The sequence below is a fragment of the Nyctereutes procyonoides genome, unplaced genomic scaffold (genome assembly GCF_905146905.1).
Source record: "Nyctereutes procyonoides isolate TBG_1078 unplaced genomic scaffold, NYPRO_anot_genome, whole genome shotgun sequence".
Classification (NCBI taxonomy): domain Eukaryota; kingdom Metazoa; phylum Chordata; class Mammalia; order Carnivora; family Canidae; genus Nyctereutes; species Nyctereutes procyonoides.
In genome coordinates, this window is record NW_026575049.1 from 11,910,690 (window position 1) to 11,933,684 (window position 22,995).

At 60.2% G+C, this 22,995-nt stretch overlaps 1 protein-coding gene across 1 annotated transcript; it reads right to left on the bottom strand.

Annotated features, from left to right (window-relative positions):
- Positions 1–3,840: 3,840 nt before the first annotated feature.
- Positions 3,841–6,011, bottom strand: LOC129511611 (uncharacterized PE-PGRS family protein PE_PGRS24-like). Its single transcript, XM_055328443.1, has 3 exons — positions 5,876–6,011; positions 5,287–5,562; positions 3,841–4,862 (listed from the first exon to the last, which is right to left on the bottom strand). The coding sequence occupies exons 1-3, from the start codon at positions 6,009–6,011 to the stop codon at positions 3,841–3,843; spliced, it is 1,434 nt and encodes a 477-aa protein (XP_055184418.1).
- Positions 6,012–22,995: the final 16,984 nt, after the last annotated feature.

Sequence of the window (22,995 nt, forward strand, 5' to 3'; positions counted from 1 at the left end):
CGGGCCCACTGCTGCTGACCCGCCCGTGGCCTGAGCTCCTGACCCCTACATGCCCTGAGCTGCTGACCCCTCCAGGCCCCGTGCTGCTGACCCCCCCAGTTCCTGTGCTGTTAACCCCCCCGGGCCTGCTGCTGCTGACCCCCCTGTGGCCCGAGCTGCTGACCCCCCAGGTCCCGTGCTTCCGCCCCCCCAGACCCTGTGCTGCTGACCCCCAGGCCCTGTGCTGCTGACCCCCCAGACCCTGTGCTGGTGACCCTCCTGGGCCACGTGCTACTGACCCCCCGAGGCCCTTGCTGCGACCCCCCGAGGGCATGTGCTGCTGACTCCCCCGGGCCTGCTGCTGCTGACCCCCCCGTGGCCCGAGCTGCTGACCCCCCAGGTCCCGTGCTTCTGAGCCCCCCAGACCCTGTGCTGCTGACCCTCCTGGGCCACATGCAGCTGACCCCCCCCAGGTCCCGTGCTACTGACACCCCCGTGGCCCGAGGTGCTGACCCTCCCCAGGCCCTTTGCTGCTGACCCCCTGTGCCCCATGCAGCTGACCCCCTCAAGGCCCTGCGCTGTTGACCCCCCAGGCCCCGTGCTTCTGACCCCCCAGACCCTGTGCTGCTGACCCTCCTGGGCCACGTGCTACTGACCCCCCGAGGCCCTGTGCTGCTGACTCCCCCGGGCCTGCTGCTGCTGACCCCCCCGTGGCCCGAGCTCCTGACCCCCCCAGGTCGTGCTTCAGACCCCCTGAACCTGTGCTGCTGACCCCCCAGGACCCGTGCTGCTGACCCCCCCAGACCCTGTGCTGCTCACCCTCCTGGGCCACGTGCTACTGACCCCCCGAGGCCCTGTGCTGCTGACCCCCCCAGGTCCCGTGCCTCTGACCCCCCCAGACCCTGTGCTGCTGACCCTCCTGGGCCACGTGCTACTGACCCCCGAGGCCCTGTGCTGCTGACCCCCGAGGCCCTGTGCTGCTGACTCCCCCGGGCCTGCTGCTGCTGACCCCCCAGTGGCCCGAGCTGCTGACCCCCCCAGGTCCCGTGCTTCAGCCCCCCCTGACCCTGTGCTACTGACCCCCCTGGGCCTGCTGCTGCTGACCCCACCCGGGCCCCGTGCTGCTGACCCCCGGCAGGCCCCGTGCTGCTGACACCCCCGTGGCCCGAGGTGCTGGCCACCCCAGGGCCATTGCTGCTGACCCCGCGGGCCCCATGCAGCTGACCCCCTCAAGGCCCTGCGCTGCTGACCCCCCAGACCCGTGCTGCTGATCCCCCCTGGCCCTGTGCTACTGACCCCCCGGACCCACTGCTGCTGACCCGCCCGTGGCCTGAGCTGCTGACCCCTCCATGCCCTGAGCTGCTGACTCCCCAGTTCCTGTTTTGTTAAAACCCCCGGGCCTGCTGCTGCTGACCCCCCCATGGCCCGAGCTGCTGACCCCCCAGGTCCCGTGCTTCTGCCACCCCTGACCCTGTGCTGCTGATCCCCCAGGCCCCGTGCTGCTGATCCCCCTAGACCCTGTGCTGCTGACCCTCCTGGGCCACGTGCTACTGACCCCCCGAGGCCCTGTGCTGCTGACTCCCCCGGGCCTGCTGCTGCTGACCCCCCCGTGGCCCGAGCTCCTGACCCCCCCAGGTCGTGCTTCAGCCCCCCCTGACCCTGTGCTGCTGACCCCCCAGGACCCGTGCTGCTGACCCCCCCAGACCCTGTGCTGCTGACCCTCCTGGGCCACGTGCTACTGACCCCCCGAGGCCCTGTGCTGCTGACCCCCCGAGGCCCTGTGCTGCTGACTCCCCCGGGCCTGCTGCTGCTGACCCCCCCGTGGCCCGAGCTGCTGACCCCCCAGGTCGTGCTTCAGCCCCCCCTGACCCTGTGCTACTGACCCCCCTGGGCCTGCTGCTGCTGACCCGCCCGTGGCCTGAGCTGCTGACCCCTCCATGCCCTGAGCTGCTGACCTCTCCAGGCCCCGTGCTGCTGACCCCCCCAGTTCCTGTGCTGTTAACCCCCCGGGGCCGAGCTGCTGACCCCCCAGGTCCCGTGCTTCTGCCACCCCAGACCCTGTGCTGCTGACCCCCCAGGCCCCGTGCTGCTGACCCCCCGAGGCCCTGTGCTGCTGACTCCCCCGGGCCTGCTGCTGCTGACCCCCCCGTGGCCCGAGCTGCTGACGCCCCTGGTCCCGTGCTTCTGACCCCCCAGACCCTGTGCTGCTCACCCTCCTGGGCCCCATGCAGCTCACCCCCGGCAGGCCCCATGCTGCTGACACCCCCGTGGCCCGAGCTGCTAACCCCCCCGTGGCCCGAGCTGCTGACCCCCCAGGTCCCGTGCTTCTGACCCCCCCAGACCCTGTGCTGCTGACTCTCCTGGGCCACGTGCTACTGACACCCCGAGGCCCTGTGCTGCTGACTCCCCCCGGGCCTGTTGCTGCTGAACCCCCCGTGGCCCGAACTGCTGACCCCCCAGGTCCCGTGCTTCTGCCCCCCTGACCCCGTGCTGCTGACCCCCCTGGGCCTGCTGCTGCTGACCCCCCCGTGGCCCGAGCTGCTGACCCCCCCCGTGGCCCGAGCTGCTGTACTCCCAGGACCGTGCTTCTGACCCCCCAGACCCTGTGCTGCTGAATCTCCTGGGCCTCATGCAGCTGACCCCCGGCAGGCCCCGTGCTGCTGACACCCCCGTGGCCCGAGCTGCTGACCCCCCGTGGCCCGAACGGCTGACCCCCCAGGTCCTGTGCTTCTGACCCCCCCAGACCCCGTGCTGCTGACCCCCCTAGACCCTGTGCTGCTGACCCTCCCAGGGCCTTTGGTACTGACCCCCCGGGTCCACTGCTGCTGACCCGCCCGTGGCCTGAGCTGCTGACCCCTCCATGCCCTGAGCTGCTGACCTCTCCAGGCCCCGTGCTGCTGACCCCCCAGTTCCTATGCTGTTAACCCCCCCGCCCTGCTGCTGCTGACCCCCCCGTGGCCCGAGCTGCTGACCCCCCAGGTCCCGTGCTTCTGCCCCCCCAGGCCCTATGCTGCTGAACCCTCGGGCCCCGTGCTGCTGACCCCCCTAGACCCTGTGCTGCTGACCCTCCTGGGCCACGTGCTACTGACCCCCGAGGTCCTGTGCTGCTGACTCCCCCGGGCCTGCTGCTGCTGACCCCCCCGTGGCCCGAGCTGCTGACCCCCCAGGTCTCGTGCTTCTGCCCTCCATTCCCTGTGCTGCTGACCCCCCTGGGCCTGCTGCTGCTGACACCCCCGTGGCCCGAGGTGCTGACCCTCCCAGGGCCATTGCTGCTGACCCCCCGGGCCCCATGCAGCTGACCTCCTCAAGGCCCTGCGCTGCTGAACCCCCAGGCCCATGCTGCTGACCCCCCCTGGCCCTGTGCTACTGACCCCCCGGGCCCACTGCTGCTGACCCGCCCGTGGCCCGAGCTGCTGACCCCTCCCTGCCCTGAGCTGCTGACCCCTCCGGCCCCGTGCTGCTGACCCCCCCAGTTCCTGTGCTGTTAACCCCCCTGGGCCTACTGCTGCTGACTCCCCCGTGGCCCGAGCTGCTGACCCTCCAGGTCCCGTGCTTCTGCCCCCCAGACCCTAGGCTGCTGACCCTCCTGGGCCACGTGCTACTGACACCCCGACTCCCTGTGCTGCTGACTCCCCCGGGCCTGATGCTGCTGACCCCCCCCGTGGCCCGAGCTGCTGACCCCCCAGGTCGTGCTTCAGCCCCCCCTGACCCTGTGCTACTGACCCCCCTGGGCCTGCTGCTGCTGAACCACCCGTGGCCCGTGCAGCTGACCCCCGGCAGGCCCTGCGCTGCTCACCCTCCTGGCCCCATGCAGCTCACCCCCGCAGGCCCATGCTGCTGACACCCCCGTGGCCCGAGCTGCTAACCCCCCCGTGGCCCGAGCTGCTGACCCCCCAGGTCCCGTGCTTCTGACCCCCCAGACCCTGTGCTGCTGACTCTCCTGGGCCACGTGCTACTGACACCCCGAGGCCCTGTGCTGCTGACTCCCCCCGGGCCTGTTGCTGCTGAACCCCCCGTGGCCCGAACTGCTGACCCCCCCAGGTCCCGTGCTTCTGCCCCCCCTGACCCCGTGCTGCTGACCCCCCTGGGCCTGCTGCTGCTGACCCCCCCGTGGCCCGAGCTGCTGACCCCCCCCGTGGCCCGAGCTGCTGTACTCCCAGGACCGTGCTTCTGACCCCCCCAGACCCTGTGCTGCTGAATCTCCTGGGCCTCATGCAGCTGACCCCCGGCAGGCCCCGTGCTGCTGACACCCCCGTGGCCCGAGCTGCTGACCCCCCGTGGCCCGAACGGCTGACCCCCCAGGTCCTGTGCTTCTGACACCCCCAGCCCCGTGCTGCTGACCCCCCTAGACCCTGTGCTGCTGACCCTCCCAGGGCCTTTGGTACTGACCCCCCCGGGTCCACTGCTGCTGACCCGCCCGTGGCCTGAGCTGCTGACCCCTCCATGCCCTGAGCTGCTGACCTCTCCAGGCCCCGTGCTGCTGACCCCCCCAGTTCCTATGCTGTTAACCCCCCGCCCTGCTGCTGCTGACCCCCCCGTGGCCCGAGCTGCTGACCCCCCAGGTCCCGTGCTTCTGCCCCCCCAGGCCCTATGCTGCTGAACCCTCGGGCCCCGTGCTGCTGACCCCCCTAGACCCTGTGCTGCTGACCCTCCTGGGCCACGTGCTACTGACCCCCGAGGTCCTGTGCTGCTGACTCCCCCGGGCCTGCTGCTGCTGACCCCCCCGTGGCCCGAGCTGCTGACCCCCCAGGTCTCGTGCTTCTGCCCTCCATTCCCTGTGCTGCTGACCCCCCTGGGCCTGCTGCTGCTGACACCCCCGTGGCCCGAGGTGCTGACCCTCCCAGGGCCATTGCTGCTGACCCCCCGGGCCCCATGCAGCTGACCTCCTCAAGGCCCTGCGCTGCTGAACCCCCAGGCCCATGCTGCTGACCCCCCCTGGCCCTGTGCTACTGACCCCCCGGGCCCACTGCTGCTGACCCGCCCGTGGCCCGAGCTGCTGACCCCTCCCTGCCCTGAGCTGCTGACCCCTCCGGCCCCGTGCTGCTGACCCCCCCAGTTCCTGTGCTGTTAACCCCCCTGGGCCTACTGCTGCTGACTCCCCCGTGGCCCGAGCTGCTGACCCTCCAGGTCCCGTGCTTCTGCCCCCCAGACCCTAGGCTGCTGACCCTCCTGGGCCACGTGCTACTGACACCCCGACTCCCTGTGCTGCTGACTCCCCCGGGCCTGATGCTGCTGACCCCCCCGTGGCCCGAGCTGCTGACCCTCCAGGTCCCGTGCTTCTGCCCCCCCTGACCCTGTGCTACTGACCCCCCGGGCCCACTGCTGCTGACCCGCCCGTGGCCTGAGCTGCTGACCCCTCCAGGCCCCGTGCTGCTGACACCCCAGTTCCTGTGCTGTTAACCCCCCCGGGCCTGCTGCTGCTGACCCCCCCGGGGCCGAGCTGCTGACCCTCCCAGGTCCCGTGCTTCTGCCCCCCTGACCCTGTGCTACTGACCCCCCTGGGCCTGCTGCTGCTGACCCCCCCGTGGCCCGAGCTGCTGACCCCCCCGTGGCCCGAGCTGCTGAACTCCCAGGACCGTGTTTCTGACCCCCCCAGACCCTATGCTGCTGAATCTCCTGGGCCTCATGCAGCTGACCCCCGGCAGGTCCCGTGCTGCTGACACCCCCGTGGCCCGAGCTGCTGACCCCCCGTGGCCCGAACGGCTGACCCCCCAGGTCCTGTGCTTCTGACCCCCCCAGACCCTGTGCCGCTGACCCTCCTGGGCCACGTGCTACTGACACCCCGAGGCCCTGTGCTGCTGACTCCCCCCGGGCCTGCTGCTGCTGACCCCCCGTGGCCCGAGCTGTTGACCCCCCAGATCCCGTGCTTCTGACCCCCAGACCCTGTGCTGCTGACCCGCCTGGGCCCCATGCAGCTGACCCCCCCAGGCCCCGTGCAGCTGACCCCCGGCAGGCCCCGTGCTGCTTACACCCCCGTGGCCCGAGGTGCTGACCCTCCCGAGGCCCTTTGCTACTGACCCCCTGGGCCCCATGCAGCTGACCCCCTCAAGGCCCTGCGCTGCTGACCCCCCAGGCCCCTTGCTGCTGACCCCCCCAGGTCCTGTGCTGCAGGCCCCCAAGGGCCCCGAGCTGCTGACCCCTCCAGGCTCCTTGCTGCTGACCCCCCCAGTTCCTGTGCTGCTGACCACCCCGGCCCCGTGCTTCTGACCCCCCCAAGCCCTGTGCTGCTGACCCCCCGGGGCCCTGCAGCTGACCCCCGTAGGCCCTGTGCTACTGAACCCCCACAGGCCCATGCTGTTGACCCCCCAGCCCTGTGCTGCTGACCCCCCACGCCCTGTGTGCTGACCCCCCAGACCCTGTGCTGCTGACCCCACCCACGCCCCGTGCTGCTGACCACCCAGGCCCTTTGCTGCTGACCCCTCCAGGCCCGTGCTGCTGACCCCCCCAGGACCTGTGCTGCTGATCCCCCAGGCAGCGTGCTGCTGACCCCCCCAGGCCCTTTGCTGCTGACCCCCCGGGCCCTGCAGCTGACCCCTGTAGGCCCTGTGCTACTGAACCCCCACAGGCCCCGTGCTGTTGACTCCCCCCAGACCCTGTGCTGCTGACCCCACCCACGCCCCGTGCTGCTGACCCCACCCACGCCCCGTGTTGCTGACCCCCCCAGACCCTGTGCTGCTAACCCCACCCACGCCCCATGCTGCTGACCCCCCAGGCCCTTTGCTGCTGACCCCCCAGGCCCCGTGCTGCTGACCCCCCAGGCCCGTGCTGCTGACACCCGCAGGACTTGTGCTGCTGACCCCACCCACGCCCCGTGTTGCTGACCCCCCCAGACCCTGTGCTGCTAACCCACCCACGCCCCGTGCTGCTGACCCCCCAGGCCCTTTGCTGCTGACCCCTCCAGGCCCGTGCTGCTGACCCCTCCAGGACCTGTGCTGCTGACCCCCCCAGGCCCCGTGCTGCTGACCCCCCAGGCGTGTGCTGCTGACCCCCGCAGGACTTGTGCTGCTGACCTCACCCACGCCCCTTGCTGCTGACCCCCCAGGCCCTTTGCTGCTGACCCCCCAGGACCTGTGCTGCTGACCCCGCCAGGGCCCTGCAGCTGACCCCCGTAAGCCCTGTGCTACTGAACCCCCACAGGCCACAGGCTGCTAACCCCCCCAGGCCCCGTGCTTCTGACCCCCCCAGGCCCTGTGCTACTGACCCGCCACAGGCCCAGGCTGCTGACCCCCCCAGGCCCTGTGCTGCTGACCACCCCGGGCCCTGCAGCTGACCCCCCAGGACCTGTGCTACTGACCCCCAACAGGCCCCAGGCTGCTGACCCCCCCAGGCGTTGTGCTGCTGACCGCCCTGGGCCCATGCAGCTGACCCCCCAGGCCCTCTGCTGCAGAAACCCCCAGACCCGTGCTGTTTACTCCCTCAAGGCCCGGGCAGCTCACCCCCCCCACTCTGTGCTCCTGACCCCCGTGGCTCCATGTTGCTGACCCCCTATCTCTGTACTGCTGACCCCCCCAGGCCCCGTGCTGCGGACCCCCCAGGTCCTTTGCTGCTGACCCCCACAGGACCTGTGCTGCTGACCCCCCAGGGCCCTGCAGCTGACCCCCGTAGGCCCTGTGCTACTGAACCCCCACAGGCCCTGTGCTGTTGACTCCCCCCAGACCCTGTGCTGCTGACCCCACCCACGCCCCGTGCTGCTGACCCCCCCAGGCCCTGTGCAGTTGAACCCTCAGGGCCTATGCTGCTGACCCCCCGCGCACCCCATGCTGCTGAACCCCCAGACCCCGTGCTGCTGATCCCCCCTGCACTGTGTATTGAACCCCCCAGGCCCCGTACTCCTGACCCCCGTGGGCTCCGTGCTGCTGACCCCCCCAGGCCCTGTGTTGCTGACCCCCCACCATGCCCCGTGCTCCTGACACCCACAGGCCCTTTGATTCTGACACCCCCAGGCCCCGTGCTCCTGACCCCCTGGGCCACGTGCTGCTGACCCCCCAGGCCCTCTGCTGCAGAACCCCCCAGGCCCCGTGCTGTTGACTCCCCCAAGGCCCCGGGGAGCTCACCCCCCCACTCTGTGCTGCTGACCCCCCCAGGCCCTGTGGTGTTGAACCCTCAGGCCCTATGCTGCTGAAACTCCGGGCCCCGTGCTGCTGACCCCCTGAGGCCCAGTGCTGCTGACCCCCTATCTCTGTACTGCTGACCACCCCAGGCCCCGTGCTGTTGACCCCACCCACGCCCCGTGCTGCTGACCCCCCAGGCCCTTTGCTGCTGACCCCCCCAGGACCTGTGCTGCTGACCCCCCAGCCCCATGCTACTGACCCCCCGACACCCCATCCTTCTGACCCCCCCAGGACCTGTGCTGCTGAAGCCACCAGGCCCCATGCTGCTGACCCCCCAGGACCTGTGCTGCTGACCCCCCGTGGTCCGAGCTGCTGACCCCCCCGCCCCCGTGCTTCTGACTCCCCCAGGCCTGTGCTGCTGACCCCCCGGGGCCCTGCAGCTGACCCCCGTAGGCCCTGTGCTACTGAACCCCCACAGGCCCCAGGCTGCTAACCCCCCCAGGCCCCGTGCTTCTGACCCCCCCAGGCCCTGTGCTGCTGACCCCCAACAGGCCCCAGGCTGCTGACACCCCCAGGCGTTGTGCTGCTGACCGACCTGGGCCCATGCAGCTGACGCCCCTGGGCCCCATGCAGCTGACCCCTCCAAGGCCCCGGGCTACTGACCCCCCCAGATCCTGTGCTGCTGCTGACCCCCCCTGGCCCTGTGCTGTTGACCCCCTCAGGCCTTGTACTGCTGACCCCCCGCCCGTGCTGCTAACCGTCCCCCAGGCCCTGTGCTGCTGACCACCCCCGGCCCTGTGCTGCTGACCCCCCGCAGGCCTGTGGTTTTAACCCCCCGACGTGGCGTGCTGCTGACCCTCCCAAGACCTGTGTTGCTGACCCTCCGCAGGCCTCGTGGTTTTGACACCATGCATACCCCATGCTACTGACCCCCCCAGGCCCTGTACTGCTGACCCCCCCGGGCCCTGTGCTGCTGACCCCCCAGGCCCCATGCTGCTGACCCCCTATCTCTGTACTGCTGACCACCCCAGGCCCCGTGCTGTTGACCCCACCCACGCCCCGTGCTGCTGACCCCCCCAGGCCCTTTGCTGCTGACCCCCCCAGGACCTGTGCTGCTGACCCCCCAGCCCCATGCTACTAACCCCCCGACACCCCATCCTTCTGACCCCCCCAGGACCTGTGCTGCTGAAGCCACCAGGCCCCATGCTGCTGACCCCCCCAGGACCTGTGCTGCTGACCCCCCCGTGGTCCGAGCTGCTGACCCCCCCCGCCCCCGTGCTTCTGACTCCCCCAGGCCTGTGCTGCTGACCCCCCCGGGGCCCTGCAGCTGACCCCCGTAGGCCCTGTGCTACTGAACCCCCACAGGCCCCAGGCTGCTAACCCCCCCAGGCCCCGTGCTTCTGACCCCCCCAGGCCCTGTGCTGCTGACCCCCAACAGGCCCCAGGCTGCTGACACCCCCAGGCGTTGTGCTGCTGACCGACCTGGGCCCATGCAGCTGACGCCCCTGGGCCCCATGCAGCTGACCCCCCCAGGCCCTATGCTGCTGACCCCCCAGGCCCTCTGCTGCAGAACCCCCCAGGCCCCATGCTGTTGACTCCCCCAAGGCCCCGGGCAGCTCACCCCCCCTACTCTGTGCTGCTGACCCCCCCAGGCCCTGTGCTGTTGAACCCTCAGGGCCTATGCTGCTGACTCCCCGAGGCTCAGTGCTGCTGACCCCCTCCAAGGCCCCGGGCTACTGACCCCCCCCAGATCCTGTGCTGCTGCTGACCCCCCCTGGCCCTGTGCTGTTGACCCCCTCAGGCCTTGTACTGCTGACCCCCCGCGGGCTCCGTGCCCCATGCTGCAGACCCCCCCCCGGGCCCCGTGCTGCTGACACCCCCAGGCCCTGTGCTGCTGAACCCCCGCAGGACCTGTGCTGCTGACCCCCCCAGGCCCCGTGCTGCTGACCCCCCAGGCCCCATGCTGTTGTCCCCTCTGGGACCTATGCTGCTGACACCCCCCGGTCCCATGCTGCTGACCCCCCCAGGCCCTGTCCTGCTGACCCCCCTGGGCCCTGTGCTGCTGACCCCCCGCGGGCTCTGGGCCCCATGCTGCTGACCTCCTCCCCAGGCCCTGTGCTGCTGACACCCCCAGGCCCTGTGCTGCTGAACCCCCCCCAGGACCTGTGCTGCTGACCCCCCAGGCCCCGTGCTGCTGACCCCCCAGGCCCCATGCTGCTTACCCTCCCAGGCCCCGTGCTGTTGTCCCCTCTGGGACCTATGCTGCTGACCCCCCCAGGTCCCATGCTGCTGACCCCCCCAGGCCCTGTCCTGCTGACCCCCTGGGCCCTGTGCTGCTGACCCATTCATGCCCTGTCCTGCTGACCCCCCGTGGGCCCCATGCTGCTGACCTCCTCCCCAGGCCCCGTGCTGCTGACCCCCTAGGCCCTGTGCTGCTGCTGACCCCCCGCAGGCCCCGTGCTGCTGACCCACCCGGGTCCCGTGCTGTTGACCCCCCCTGGCCTCCTGCCGCTGACCCCTCACGGGCCCTGGCCCCATGCTGTAGATCCCCGCTCCCCGGCGGGAGCTGACCCCACCCTGCACCCCAGCAGCTAACCCCTGCAGGTCCCATACCCCTTGCTGCTGACCACCCCCACCGCCTGGCTGCTGCCCCCTGTGGGCCCTGTGCCCCCGCAGCTGACCCCCTGCGACTCCGGCCTGGCCTGGAGGCTGCCTTCCGCTCCCCGCTTTGCCGCAAGAGCGAAGCTGAGCACCCAAGGGAGACTAGCTCTGCGCCCCTGCAGCACAGAGACCCAACTGGTCTCTCTCCAGTTGAGAAACATCCCGCCCCGACCCAAAGATCTCTGACCCTCGAAGTCTTGGGACAACGCACAGCTATTTACGTCTCAGGCTACTACCCCTCTGATGTGCTTTAGGGGTTTTTCTCATTCAAGTCTTAGTCACACACTTTCTGGAACAGACTGTTTTTTAAATACAGCAGATTTAGGACATCTATTTAAATCATTTTTGAAATGCAAATTTTTTTGGGGGGGTAAATAGATTTACAAATGGCATCGTTCCATTTCCGTTTGGACAGGTTATTAAAATTGGGTATTGACGTGATTACTTTGTGACCGGGGCGTGGAAGATGGAGACAGTGGGACAAGGGGTAAGGTGACATGTGTCCATGCACCGAAACTGGGAGTCAAGCTAGAGTAAGGCAGTAAAAGGTTTTCCTGGACCCGCTTGGGGTTCCTGGCTGGGTCTCAACATTGAAGTGATGAAGGCAGATTCACAGGAGAGAAGCACACACATTTATTTAGCGTGACTGTGGCGCGACCCCGCAGACTGCGTGAGAAGAAGGCCTGATGGGGCAGAGGAACCAGGGTGTTTCCACTCACGCTTGCTGGAAAGCGGACAGTCTTGTAAAAATGGGGTAGGTCAGGGAGTGTGAGCAAGTGTGTGAACTGGGGGAAAACTGAGCCAGGCCTGTTTGTTTAGATGTTTCTTGGTAAGAACGCTCCTCCGAGTGCAGGGGGGACGTCTCAAGCGGGGGTCTTATGACCTGTTTCAGAAGAGGAGCCCTAGGGGAGAGGGCCCACCTTGCTGCCCTGCCACCCTCCTCGCCCAAACCTACTCATTGTGGGGTTCCACCAGCCATGACCGGGTGGGAACTCAGAGCCTGCTGCTTCTCCCCAAGGGGCGGAGGGTTCATGCCCTACATCATGTAGCTTTTAAGATTAGCACCCGAGAGAAGAGCCCCCCAAATATCGACCTTTGAGGACCAGCAGGGCGCCCACCCCCACAGACCTGTGCGACTGCGGCAAACTGAGCCCCTTCAAGGGGCTGTGTGTCGAGCTCCCAGGTCTGGGGCTGGGCAAAGCAGCCCTCTGAAGGGTCCCCACGCTGGATGTGAAAGAAGTTCGTTCCCTCATTTTAAAGAGTCGGTCTAAGGTGGCGGGGGCCTGCAGGGACACCCCCCAGGGACAGAAACGGGTGGGTGCCGTGTTCCTGCTTCCCCCCAACTTGCATAGGCCAACAGGCGCCACCTCTTTCCCCCTCTCCCCTGGGCACCGTCTCTATCCCCTCCTCGGGGTGGGGGTGGGGTGTCTTCCCTGCTCCCCCATTTCCTTACTGACACTGGCAATCACAATCTTTTTTTTTTAATTTCCCTTTCTACTTTTTCTTCTCCCCCGCCCCCCCTTTAAAAAAAAAAAAAACTTCTTTTCCGTGAGTCCTCTCTTTGTCCTTCCTCTGTGCCCCACTGCAGCCAAAAGGCGGGGGCTTTAGGTTCTCCTCCGGCCACACTCGGGTGCCACTGAGTCACAGAGGGGGAGCATCTACACACCTCTGGTGACGTGGCTTTGGTGGCCGCTACTTAGGAGATGCTCCTTGATTGCCAGGACCCGGAGGCGGGGGCTTGGGTTCCTGGGAGCTCCCTGGCCCCAACAGGATGGACGACCCTTGGCAGGCTGCCCCAGCGAGGGCGCTCCCAGACGGGGCTCTCGGGGACCGCGTGCTGGTGACTGGAGCGGCTGTGCCCCCCCTTTGTCTCGCCCCGGCCCCCCTGCATCTTGCAGGAGAGCGGAGGCCTTTCTCGCGTGCCCTGATTTCTGTGGCTGCGGCCAGGGGCCACCTACCTCTCTGGTGGCCTCTCTGGTGGCCAGGAGGGCTTATGCCTGCTGGTGGCACAGGACCATCCCCAAGAGTCGTTAATCACCCACTGCGTGCAGGGCACGGCAACGGACGACAGACCTGGGGGCCCAGTCTTTGGGGCAGAGGCCTATGGGCCTGGTCGCAGGCCGAGGGCCTCTGTGTTGAGGCCCTGGGGGGTGGGGCCGCTAACTCTGGCTCCCCGCATGCTGGGCCCCGGAGCGCCTGCATCTCCTGGACGGGCTCTTGTGGGCGTCCAGTGCCCTTGGGCTCACGTCTAGAGGCCTGGTTTTTGTGGCTGCCAGCCAGCAGATGCCCCTTGGTCACCCGGCTCTGCTGGCCAGGGAGGGGGGTCTTAGCATTCTTGGGTCCCAGGGGACAGGTAAGGGCGGGAGAGACCCCTCTTGACAGGCTACCACCCCCCAGGCACGACACGGGCAGCAGATGGAAACAAACCCAGCCGGTCTGTGGGGGGACCTACCTGCTGGAGTCCTGGAGCTGCAGCTCTGGGGGTGGCTTCAGATCCCACGCACCGACACCTGCAGGTGTTCTCAGGGGTGCAGGCAGAGGGATGCGGTCGCTGTGCTCCCCCTCTGCGGGCGCCGGCCCACCGACAGCTCAGGAAAGAGCTCGTAGCCTTGCCTGGAGCTCTGGTTTTGGTGGCTGCTGCCAAGGGGACACCTGGCTCGGGGGCTGGCCCGGCTGATGCTTGCAGCACGTGGATACCTGCATCTTTCGAAGCCCGAAGGGGCTGACTTCCAATCGGCCTGAAGCTAGGTGCTGATGGAGGGTCTCCCCTTTGCCCCCTGCCTGGTCCTGGCGTGCCCTCCACACCTGAGAGCTGTTAAAAATGCAAGTCGCTGCCTGGACAACCACAAAGGCTTGAGAGACAACTGATAGGCCAGCACTGGGCCATAAGGCTTACGCCCTGTGGGAGGCCACACTTTGGCAACCATGAGCGGCGCCTATTCCCTCTAAGGCATAGAAGTGGAGGTGGCAGGAGTCAGGGGGTCTGGTGAAACGGGTGAAGAGTCAAAAGGCACAAACTCCCAGTAACGACATAAGTCGTAGAGACGTACACACAGCATGTAACTGTAGTCAACCGTAGTGTATCACATATTTGGACGTTGCCAAGTTCTCATCCTGGGAAAAGAATTCTGTAGATTTCTTGTGATGATTGTATCTCAATATATGTGAGTATTGTGTCACCATGTTGTACACCCGATATTAATACAACGTTGCACGCCAATTATACCTCAGTAAAGGGGCGCCAGGGTGGCTCAGTCGGTTAAGCATCTGCCTTAGGCTCAGGTCATGATCTCAGGGTCCTGGGATCGAGCCCGTGTTGGGTTCCCTGCTCAGCTCAGCAGAGAGTCTGCTTCTCCCTCTGCCTCTCCCCCCACCCCGTCTCATGCTCTCTCTCTAATAAATAAAATGTTTTAAATTAAAAAAAATATGATACTTCAGTTAAAAAAGAAAAAAAGGAAAAAATAAAATATTCAAGATGCCATATTTGGGGGTAGCGTGTCCTGAAGCCCATCACTAGCCCAAACATCGAGGGGTCCTTATGGTCCTTCTATCGAACCCCCAGTGTCCCAACAGGCTCGCGATTGTATTTACGATCTTTTATAGGAAGCCAAGAGAGCATCCAGCCCAGTTTCCCAGGTATTCGTGAAGTACCTATTAAGTGTCTTTTACACACAACGGGGATCTCATAAAAGACAAACGCCGTGGAAGGCTCCCTCCTCCTCTGAGCTGCTTCCTTCCGCTGTTGCTCTCTAGGACTCTGAACAGGAAAGGTCAAAATCCACTTCAACTCCACTTTGGCCACTGCTTATGTTCAGTCTCATATGTAATCAACTTTCCTGGGGCTGAGACACTTTTGTGCATGTGGGTTTGCATGTTATAGGTTCTCCTGCCTCACAAATAGCCCAGGATTATGTCAGGCGGGTGCCTCCCTCAAATGGTCCTTTCCTGAGCCAGGGAACTGCTGGCAGGACTAACATGCTCCGTGACACCTGCTCAGTTCCGCAGGACCAGGGTGGCAGGCGGGCGGGACCCTAAGAAGTCCCAGTCCTCCACGTTAGGCCACGCTGTGCTTCCCTGGGGTACGTGAAGGGAAAACAGAGCTCGCCCAACAGGCCGTGCCTGTTTAGTGCCCTGGAACAGGACTCCTGGCACCTTAGGGTGTCTACCGCTGACCTCGGGGTCCAGATCCCGCCACAATGCGGGTTCTGATTCAGGAAGCCTGGGGAGGGGCCCGAGAACTTGCCTGTCCACGAACCCCTGCGTGATGTGGATGCTGGTGGCCTGGGAACCCTCTCCAGATGGCAGGTCTTTCCTACGTCATCCCGTTCAATTCTTTGGATGGGCCTGGGGTGTACTTGACTGGTGCATCCGCATTTTACAGACATGGAGACAGGTTCAGTGAGGAAAACAGGCCCACCGAGGGTGTGCAGTCAGTAGGACCGACGCTTGGTGCTCTGTGTTTCCTCCCCCGTGGCTTAGGCTCCTCTGCACACACCAGCCCTGCACCCGTGCTGTTCCTCCTGAAATTACCTACCAGCGCTTCTCTCGTCCAGAGAGTCGGTCCTACAGGACATGGCTGTGTTCCTGGTCCTTGAATTGTGTCAAATCTGCTCCTCACGTTGCTTGTTAGCACATGTTGGTTGGTGATTCTGTTGTCCGACATGCTGTCCCTCAACATACGTGACCCGCAGATAGGTACAGGATTCCTGCTTTCTCACATCGGAATTATACATATGGGCTTTTGGGTGATGTTCGGAGGCTCAGGTGGTAATGGGTACACACAGGGACCGATCTGTGAGGAGTAAGATAGATGCACTGGAATACAAGGTGAAACATCCTCCTATTGGTAATAACAGCAGAATGAGAAGAACAGTATATATGAGAAGATGGCAGACGCATCATGGCCAAACACAGGGGCTCGGGCTTCTGAATCCAAGTTCTGTCTCTTACCAAATGAGTAAGTTACTTAACCTCTGTGCTTTGATTTCCCTGTATCTTTAAAGGACAGAATATGGGGCACCTGGGGGGCTTAGTGGTCGAGCATCTGCCTTTGGCTCAGGGCATGATCCCACAGTCCTGGGATCGAGTCCCACATTGAGCTCCCTGCATGGAGCCTGCTTCTCCCTCTGCCTGTGTCTCTGCCTCTCTCTGCGTCTCTCATGAAAAAATAAATAAAATCTTAAAAAGAGAGAGACAGAGAGAGAATCTGGGTTTTGTGACAAATATTTAATTCACAACTATGCCCGGCACATAGTAAGTGCTTGATAAAGGTTAGTCAGCATCATTATTACGCATCATACCAACCTCCTTATTTTTAATCCAGAGGCCCACAAAGCTCAAGTGGTTTCAACCTTCATTAACAAACCACGATGACGTTTTTGTTATGCAGCAGACATTTACTAGCTGACGGCTACACTCTCGTTATAAAATGGGAAGTCACGGCGCTGATGACTGAACACAGACCTGCTGATTTCTATCCTATTGTGATGAGTGTGAGCAAACGTTCCCCACACTCCCTGCGGTTCTGGGTGTTTAATGGGTTTTTGATATTCCGAACAGTTCCGGGGGTGGCCTGGCCTTCTTCCTTCTCTATTTGTCCTCTTGGCCTGGGGGGCCCTGGGGTGGGGGCTGGACGGCAGGGTGGGGGCAGACCCGGCGAGGGGGTGCCTGGCATGCAGGTCAGCCGCGCTCTCACTGTCCCAGGCTCAGGAGGTCTTGCGCCAGGCATGCGTGTCCAACCCCACCTGGAGCCCTGAGACCCTGGGGTTTAGAATCAGCGTCGTCTATGTGGCCCAAGTGAGTGCTACCAGCATCTCTGTCCCCAGGGACAGTAAGGAAGCCGGTCAGCTCTGGCCGGGGTCAGGGGCGTCGGTTTGCAGCTGAGCCTCCTGCCACATTGTACGGTTCTCTTTGCAAAGCCTTTGTGTCCAGAGAACTCTCTGGCTCTGAGCTTTGGTACTTTTGTTCAGAGCAGCCTCACCCCAGTCTTCAAGTTTCAGGTCAGGCATCTGGCAGATGACTAAGGGATAAGTCGAAGAAACACAAATCTTTGATGACCTGTGTGAAGCCAGGTATGTGCCCGTAAAGAATAGAGAAGCACAAATGACTTCGAGAGGGGAACCGTGTAAACTCCCAGGGGGCTAAGCCCCTGTCCTCACAAACCAAAACTTGCCTCGCATTTCACTACCTGGTTTTTCCTCTTTGTTCAGAACGCAAATTGATGCTCACCCATGGCAATTTAAGGGGTATGCTCCCTTCACAATGATTGCAAATGTCTGTCTCATTGCAAATTATTTCAATGTCATCAAATAATTCTTCCTTCGGCCAGAGCTCCTGTATGTGAAGCCTGTGTGTGCAGAAAACCCAGAAAGGTGGAAAATGGACCTTCATAGACAGTCTAGCCCCGGGGACTTCACACTGCCCCAGTGACAGGGAGTTTGGATGGCATGGGATAAAGGGCTCCAAGGTGAGAAATGGAAAAAAAAATAATAATAATAAAATAAATATATATATATATTTTTTAAAGTGAGGAATGTGTAAGATGGGAGAAGCTGTGATCTTTTGTCTGTAAACATGGAATAGGAATTCATGCTACCGAATTCCCAATGCACTGAGTTATGGAAATGGACAAAATTCAGGTTTTTTCAATGTTATTCTATCAGAGTAATACATGCGCATGATTTCGGGAGTTGAATGGGAATAGTGAGCCCATGGTTGAGGGTAGGGTTCTCTCATACACACCCACTTCACTCTCCAGCAGCAAAGAATTCCTGCCCTTTGAAGCTATTTGTTCTTGAACGAGGCTCATGTTTCTAAAGAACACGCTCATGCTGCTACCATTCATCAAGTTTAGACATTACGGTAGATGGAGATTGAGCTCAACTACCTTCCACTCAATCTGCAATATGTTTCTACCAAAATTTTGCGACAATTTATGTTCTGTTTTCATTATCCCGAATGCAAATGTCAGTTGTTGCCGAGCTGAGAGCTGTGATTCTGTTTTCTGTAGACGTTTATTGTGGCTCTTTCCTGGGCTCTGTGGCCCACAGCAGTTGGGATATTTCCTACCAGGTACCCTCTCCTCTTACTCCATTAGCCGATGACCAGAATTCGCCAGCCGTGTGGTCAGTAGATGTCTCCACTGACAGCACCTCCTCGGGCAGCATAGTTATTTAGATTGGTTCCCTCTAAATCGGTTGCCCATCCTCAATGAGCAGCAAAACGTGAGGCCCCGGCACAGCCTGAGAGTCCCAAGCAGGATTTAGAGATGGCAAGAAGAGAGAACAACATAAATAAAGGCGAGAGGTGATCATGAATATGGCATCATCTAGAAAGGATTGCCTAAGATCTTGAGATGCTGCGTAATCTTACACAACGTGGCTGTGGATACCAAGTCACAGGGGATGGCTTTCGAATCACTTTGAGGGTTTTCTGTTTTCATTTCTCTTCATAAATACAACACATACATCTGGACAGCCTAACAATCTATTTCATCCCGAAATATAGTCTTTGGCCTACGAAACCTGGTGAGTGCACCCCATGTTTTACCATCTAGCCGCTCATGAATGTGCCTCCTCCTCCTCCTTCCCTCATCACTGTTGAGAAAAGACAAGCATCTGCCTGCGGTTGCATTCCAGGCTCTGTCCAGATGCCCTGGAGTACCGAGCACCAAAGGATCCCCGCCCGTGCCACACACACAGCCATGCACGCACTTACACACTTCCTCAGAAGCACATGCACATTAATCCCCTCTGATTCTTTTAAAGCCTTTTTTCCCAGAGAGAGAGAGAGAGAGAGAGAGAGAGAGAAACCAAGAAAGAGACTCTTCGCTATAAAGAACAAACCGATGGTCCCCAGAGGAGAGGTGGGCGGAGGGATGAGGGGAACGGGTGATGGGGATTAAAGAGTAATCATGATGGAAATAAGAAAAAAAGAAATAGGAAAGTAATAATGAGTGGAGGCGTGGCAGGGAAGGGATGGCTGGAAGCTCAAAAACCATCCCTGCCGCATTTTTGTTTTCAAGCCCAGGATATAGAAAAACATATTTATAATAAGCAGCGCAAGTTCCTGCAGAGCCTAGGCCAAGGACATGCAAAGAAAAATGCTGGTCGGTCATTTTTTTTTTTAGATTTTATTTATTTATTCTTGAGAGACCCAGAGAGAGAGAGGCAGAGACACAGGCAGAGGGAGAAGCAGGATCCATGCAGGGAGCCCGATGTGGGACTCGATCCCAGGACCCCAGGATCACGCCCTGGGCCACAAGTAGACACTAAACCGCTGAGCCACCGGGCTGCCCTAGGAAATCAATTTGAACAAAGTTGAGGTTGGATGACCTGTTGGCCCTTTCTGACAGTATGGAAATGGCCGCAGAGCTGTGGCAGAGGGGGACTGGCCTCCTTGGCTGTTCATTTAATTTAATTTCTGGTCAATCATTCATTGAGCGAATGTCTTAAGTACTGGCCATGCGCAAGGCTCTGTTTAACGACAGACCATGTCTAAAGATCTTTTCCTTCACCTTCTTATCATTTCTCCTCCTTTCCATCCTCACCACATCCCCAGGGAGGGAGGGTCATGTGATAATGAGCCACACAGGCCACGTCACCTTGAGGAAGTTATTGCACATCCCAGAGCCTTGGCTTCCCCATCTGTGAAACAGGGGTAGCAACCGTGCTCAGCCAACACTGGAGGCTCAGCACACACTGAGCTGTAAGTGTTAAATATGAATAATGTAATTAAAAGATCATGATAATTTGCCTCACGGCTGCTGAAGCCAACTGAAAGCCACCTTCAGGAAAAAGTGGCCTTAGGCAGAGACGAAACGAGGATAATGTTTTGTGACTCCCAGTGTTTTGTTATTTCTTGAGCACGAAGAAGCCACCAGCACTGACTGGGCCGGTACCAGGCCAGGATATGAGTAAACCTTTTGATCTGGGATATTTGTGGCCGAGAAAACAAACAAACAAACAAATAATTTTCACTTACCCTCTTAAGTTCCATGGCTGAGGCCCTGAAAACTAAAACTAAACTGGTAAGAGGCAGATTGGCAGGAGAAAAAGGGTTATTCCACATTAACGAGGGGAGGCTCACAGAAATGAAGTGAAAGCTCCAAAGAGGCCATCGGCCCCGAAGGCTTATATACTTTTTTTTTCTTTTGCTTATATACAGTTTTAACAAAGAGTGATAAATATTGAGATACAACGTGACAAAAGAAAAGGAATTGGAGCTTGTGGGAAGTCAAAATATGTGCGGGGAAACCAATGGAGGATAAGGGTTGCTCATCTCCATAAGGTTTATAATGCAGCATCGTCTCGGTGCCATCACCCGGGCTGCTAAGAGTCTGGAGGTCCCAGGTCACGAAGTCACTCTGCCCCTCCCGGTACTACAGCGAGGGGCAGGGGGCACAGGTGCACAAAGGGAAGCCTGCACTCTGCTTTGAGGCAGACGGACTGGAGGTAGAGAGCCTCAGTCTGCGTCTGTGGTTTCTCAACTGTCTTTGGTTCGGAATAATCCTTATTCCCCAATGGCATATTCGGGGTGGCACAGTGTTTACCTGTGTCATATTATTCAATATGCCCTCACACGAAACCCTATAAAGTGGGTAATGTCCGTTTTGTATTTGGGTAAACAGGCTGAGAGAGGGAAAGCACTTGCCATGTTTACCCAGATGGCAAGTGGTGGAACCAGGAATCAAATCTGGGTTCCTCGAGTCTAGAACCAGCACCCTCAGCCCTCGACCTCCCTGAAGCTCTGTGGACACAGCAGTGGCAGAGATCCCGAGACAGCCAGGACTGCAAATAAATTCCAATTCTAAGAATTAGAGGAGGGAGAACACTGTTTGCTTAGGAGCCGGGCCCTGGACTCTGTCTGGTTATTGTGTAAAGGACTTCATCACCTGGTGCCAGTGACAGACTCCTGCTACGGCAAGGAGAGAAGCATGTGCTGAGATTCGGGATGAAGGCTCTGAGTCACTTTAAACTGTGGTTCCATAGAGACCGGTCATTCCCTCCTCCTTGGTCTGCCCCTGCTGGAGGTCAGCGACTGTGTCCTTGGCACTTGGTAGAGTCCTTGTGCATTTAAGTGACCCCCTGCTTGTGGGGATGAGAAAATTTTGGTAGAGAGGTGCTCCTCTCTGTCGATGAGACAGAAACAGCTATGCAGCTGGAGAAAAACAATTAGGGCCATCAGAAACCTTTAGGGTGGACTAATCGGGTTTCTTTGGGTCATCAGTATGTACAAAATGAGCAAATAGACACTACTTGCAGAATCTGGCCATATATGAGTATTTGTTGGATTTTTTTTTAACTCAACAAATCTAATTTTTTTTTTAACTCAACAAATCTAAATCCACAAAGCCTGCCTTCGACTCATCCCACGCAGTTGGTTTGATGAAGCTTGAACTCATCAAGCAGTTGGTTCTTTTGTCTTGACTGCACATTTATCACAAGTCTGGATGACTTGGTTTGCCTTCCCATGGCAAGACCTGCAGAATTCATTGACAGGTCCTTTGGTTTCCTGCTGGATGGCTCTAAATGTGTTTCCTCTTAGGGGCGGGGATTCTGAACCCGTTCTGAGTTGGTGAGCCATTTGCGATTGATTCCTGGTCAGATTCAGTCCCCACTTACCCGTGCAGCCCCATAGGCTAGAGTAGCTTAAGGCTGGAGCAAGTATAAGGTGAATTCAGACCGGGGCACAGATCCATACAGGCAATGGGTTTACCTCCACACCAAAACTTCCCTCCTCAGGATAAAGCGTAACCTCCTTCACACAGGAGAAAGTCTGGTGTAGTAGTTAGGGACACAGTCCTGGAGACCATCTGCCTGCCGTTGGACTACTGCAGCCATCCTGCTACCAGGAAGAGAGGGCCTCCCTGAAGGTGAGGCCAATATGGCCAAAAGCAGAGCTTAGGGGGAGTGAGAAACCAGGTCCTGGAGATGCTGCAGGAAATCAAAATACCCCAACCCCAAATATGCCTCCTTTGTCAGAAGAGTTATTTTTAGTTGGAGGAAAATGAGAATCAACAGATGTAGAGAGAAGCCTTCCTGGAGCTTCGTCATCTGCCTGGAAGTAGAAACTTCTGAGAAATGAGGACTGTCCTCTCCTGGGGAACTTTTATGGCAACGAAGAAGATAGTAAGTTGGCACCAAGACGGGCCCACACAAACAAACCTTCCTCTGGTGCTTGCCCCCATAGATTTGCCTGCCCACAGTTTGCTGCTCTTGGAAGCTGAGAACCTTCTCCTTTCTCTTGTCACTTCTGTACAATTGTATTCCTCTTCGTTAAGATGCCATAGAAGCTCCAAGTTGTAACCACCACTTTGAGTTACTTGTCACTGAGTTTCTCCTTTGTAAGTGCACGCTGCACCTGTTCTTTCCTGTTACTCTGCTTTTTGTCAGTCGCTTTGTAGGGCTGCAGCCTGAACACATAGGAGGCAGCAGGGGACAGAGAAGGGTTGTCTTTTCCTTCCCTACAATCCTATAAGGAGCCCTGGTCAAGCTAAGCTCGAAGCTACAACTATTGCTAGATTTTTCAGGTGTGAGCCAAAATGCTTCTGTTTTGCCCGAACCATCTTAGGTTGGTTTTTCCCCCCATCATTCACATTCTGCTCTCCATCTATCAAAATTTTCCCCGATAGCCAAGCCCATTCAAATGCACCTCTCCTCAAAGCCTTCCTTATCCTCTGAAACTTTTCTTATTCCCTCCAGGCAGAATGGACCTGGCCGTCCCTCTCCCCTTCTGTTCCCATGTAGTACTCAACTGGCACTTCTCTAAATTCTCTTACCAATTATGTGTTGGGCCATGAAGCACCTGGGGACTCTGGCACTGCGTTGCTTGGATTGTAATCCTGGTTCAAACACCCAGCAGCTGTGTCAGATCTCCCCAAATAGAATATAAGGGGTTCATGGTAGAGAGCGTGGCTTGAGCTCTTCCCTTGTTGTGCTGCCCATCTTGCTGTGCCATCCCCCGTGAACAGGGCCTGTTTGTAGATCAACCTTAGAATTCACGTGTTGCCCTTCTGCCCTCCCTCTCTTCACAAGACCAGTATTCCCTTGGCCTACCTACTACGCTCAACTTCAGGTCTTTGGCTGCCCTGCAAATATGTCGGAATCCCAGACTTCCTAAATCTTCCTCATGCTAATCATGAGGAAGAAGAGGATTCCTCATGCTGATCAGGATTATGACATAAATAAACAATCTCAGTGACTGACCCCTTCTCTTTTCTGGATTCTGGAAATGTCTGGCGCTTAAAGACAGATAAAGGTTGATCCAATAATCTATCTTGACTGCAAATAATTTGTTCCAACAA

What these genes read in the sequence shown, in the direction of transcription:
- LOC129511611 (XM_055328443.1), bottom strand. Translation starts at nt 6,011, where the DNA reads ATGGGGCCCAGGGGGTCAGTAGCAAAGGGCCTCGGGAGGGTCAGCACC. An exon ending in GCTGCATGGGGCCCAGGCGG is followed by an intron (nt 5,563 to 5,875) that starts GTCAGCAGCACA and finishes TGGGGGGGTCAG; the next exon opens with AAACACGGTCCTGGGAGTTC. An exon ending in AGCAGCAGTGGGCCCGGGGG is followed by an intron (nt 4,863 to 5,286) that starts GTCAGTAGCACA and finishes GGCCTTGAGGAG; the next exon opens with GTCAGCTGCATGGGGCCCGG.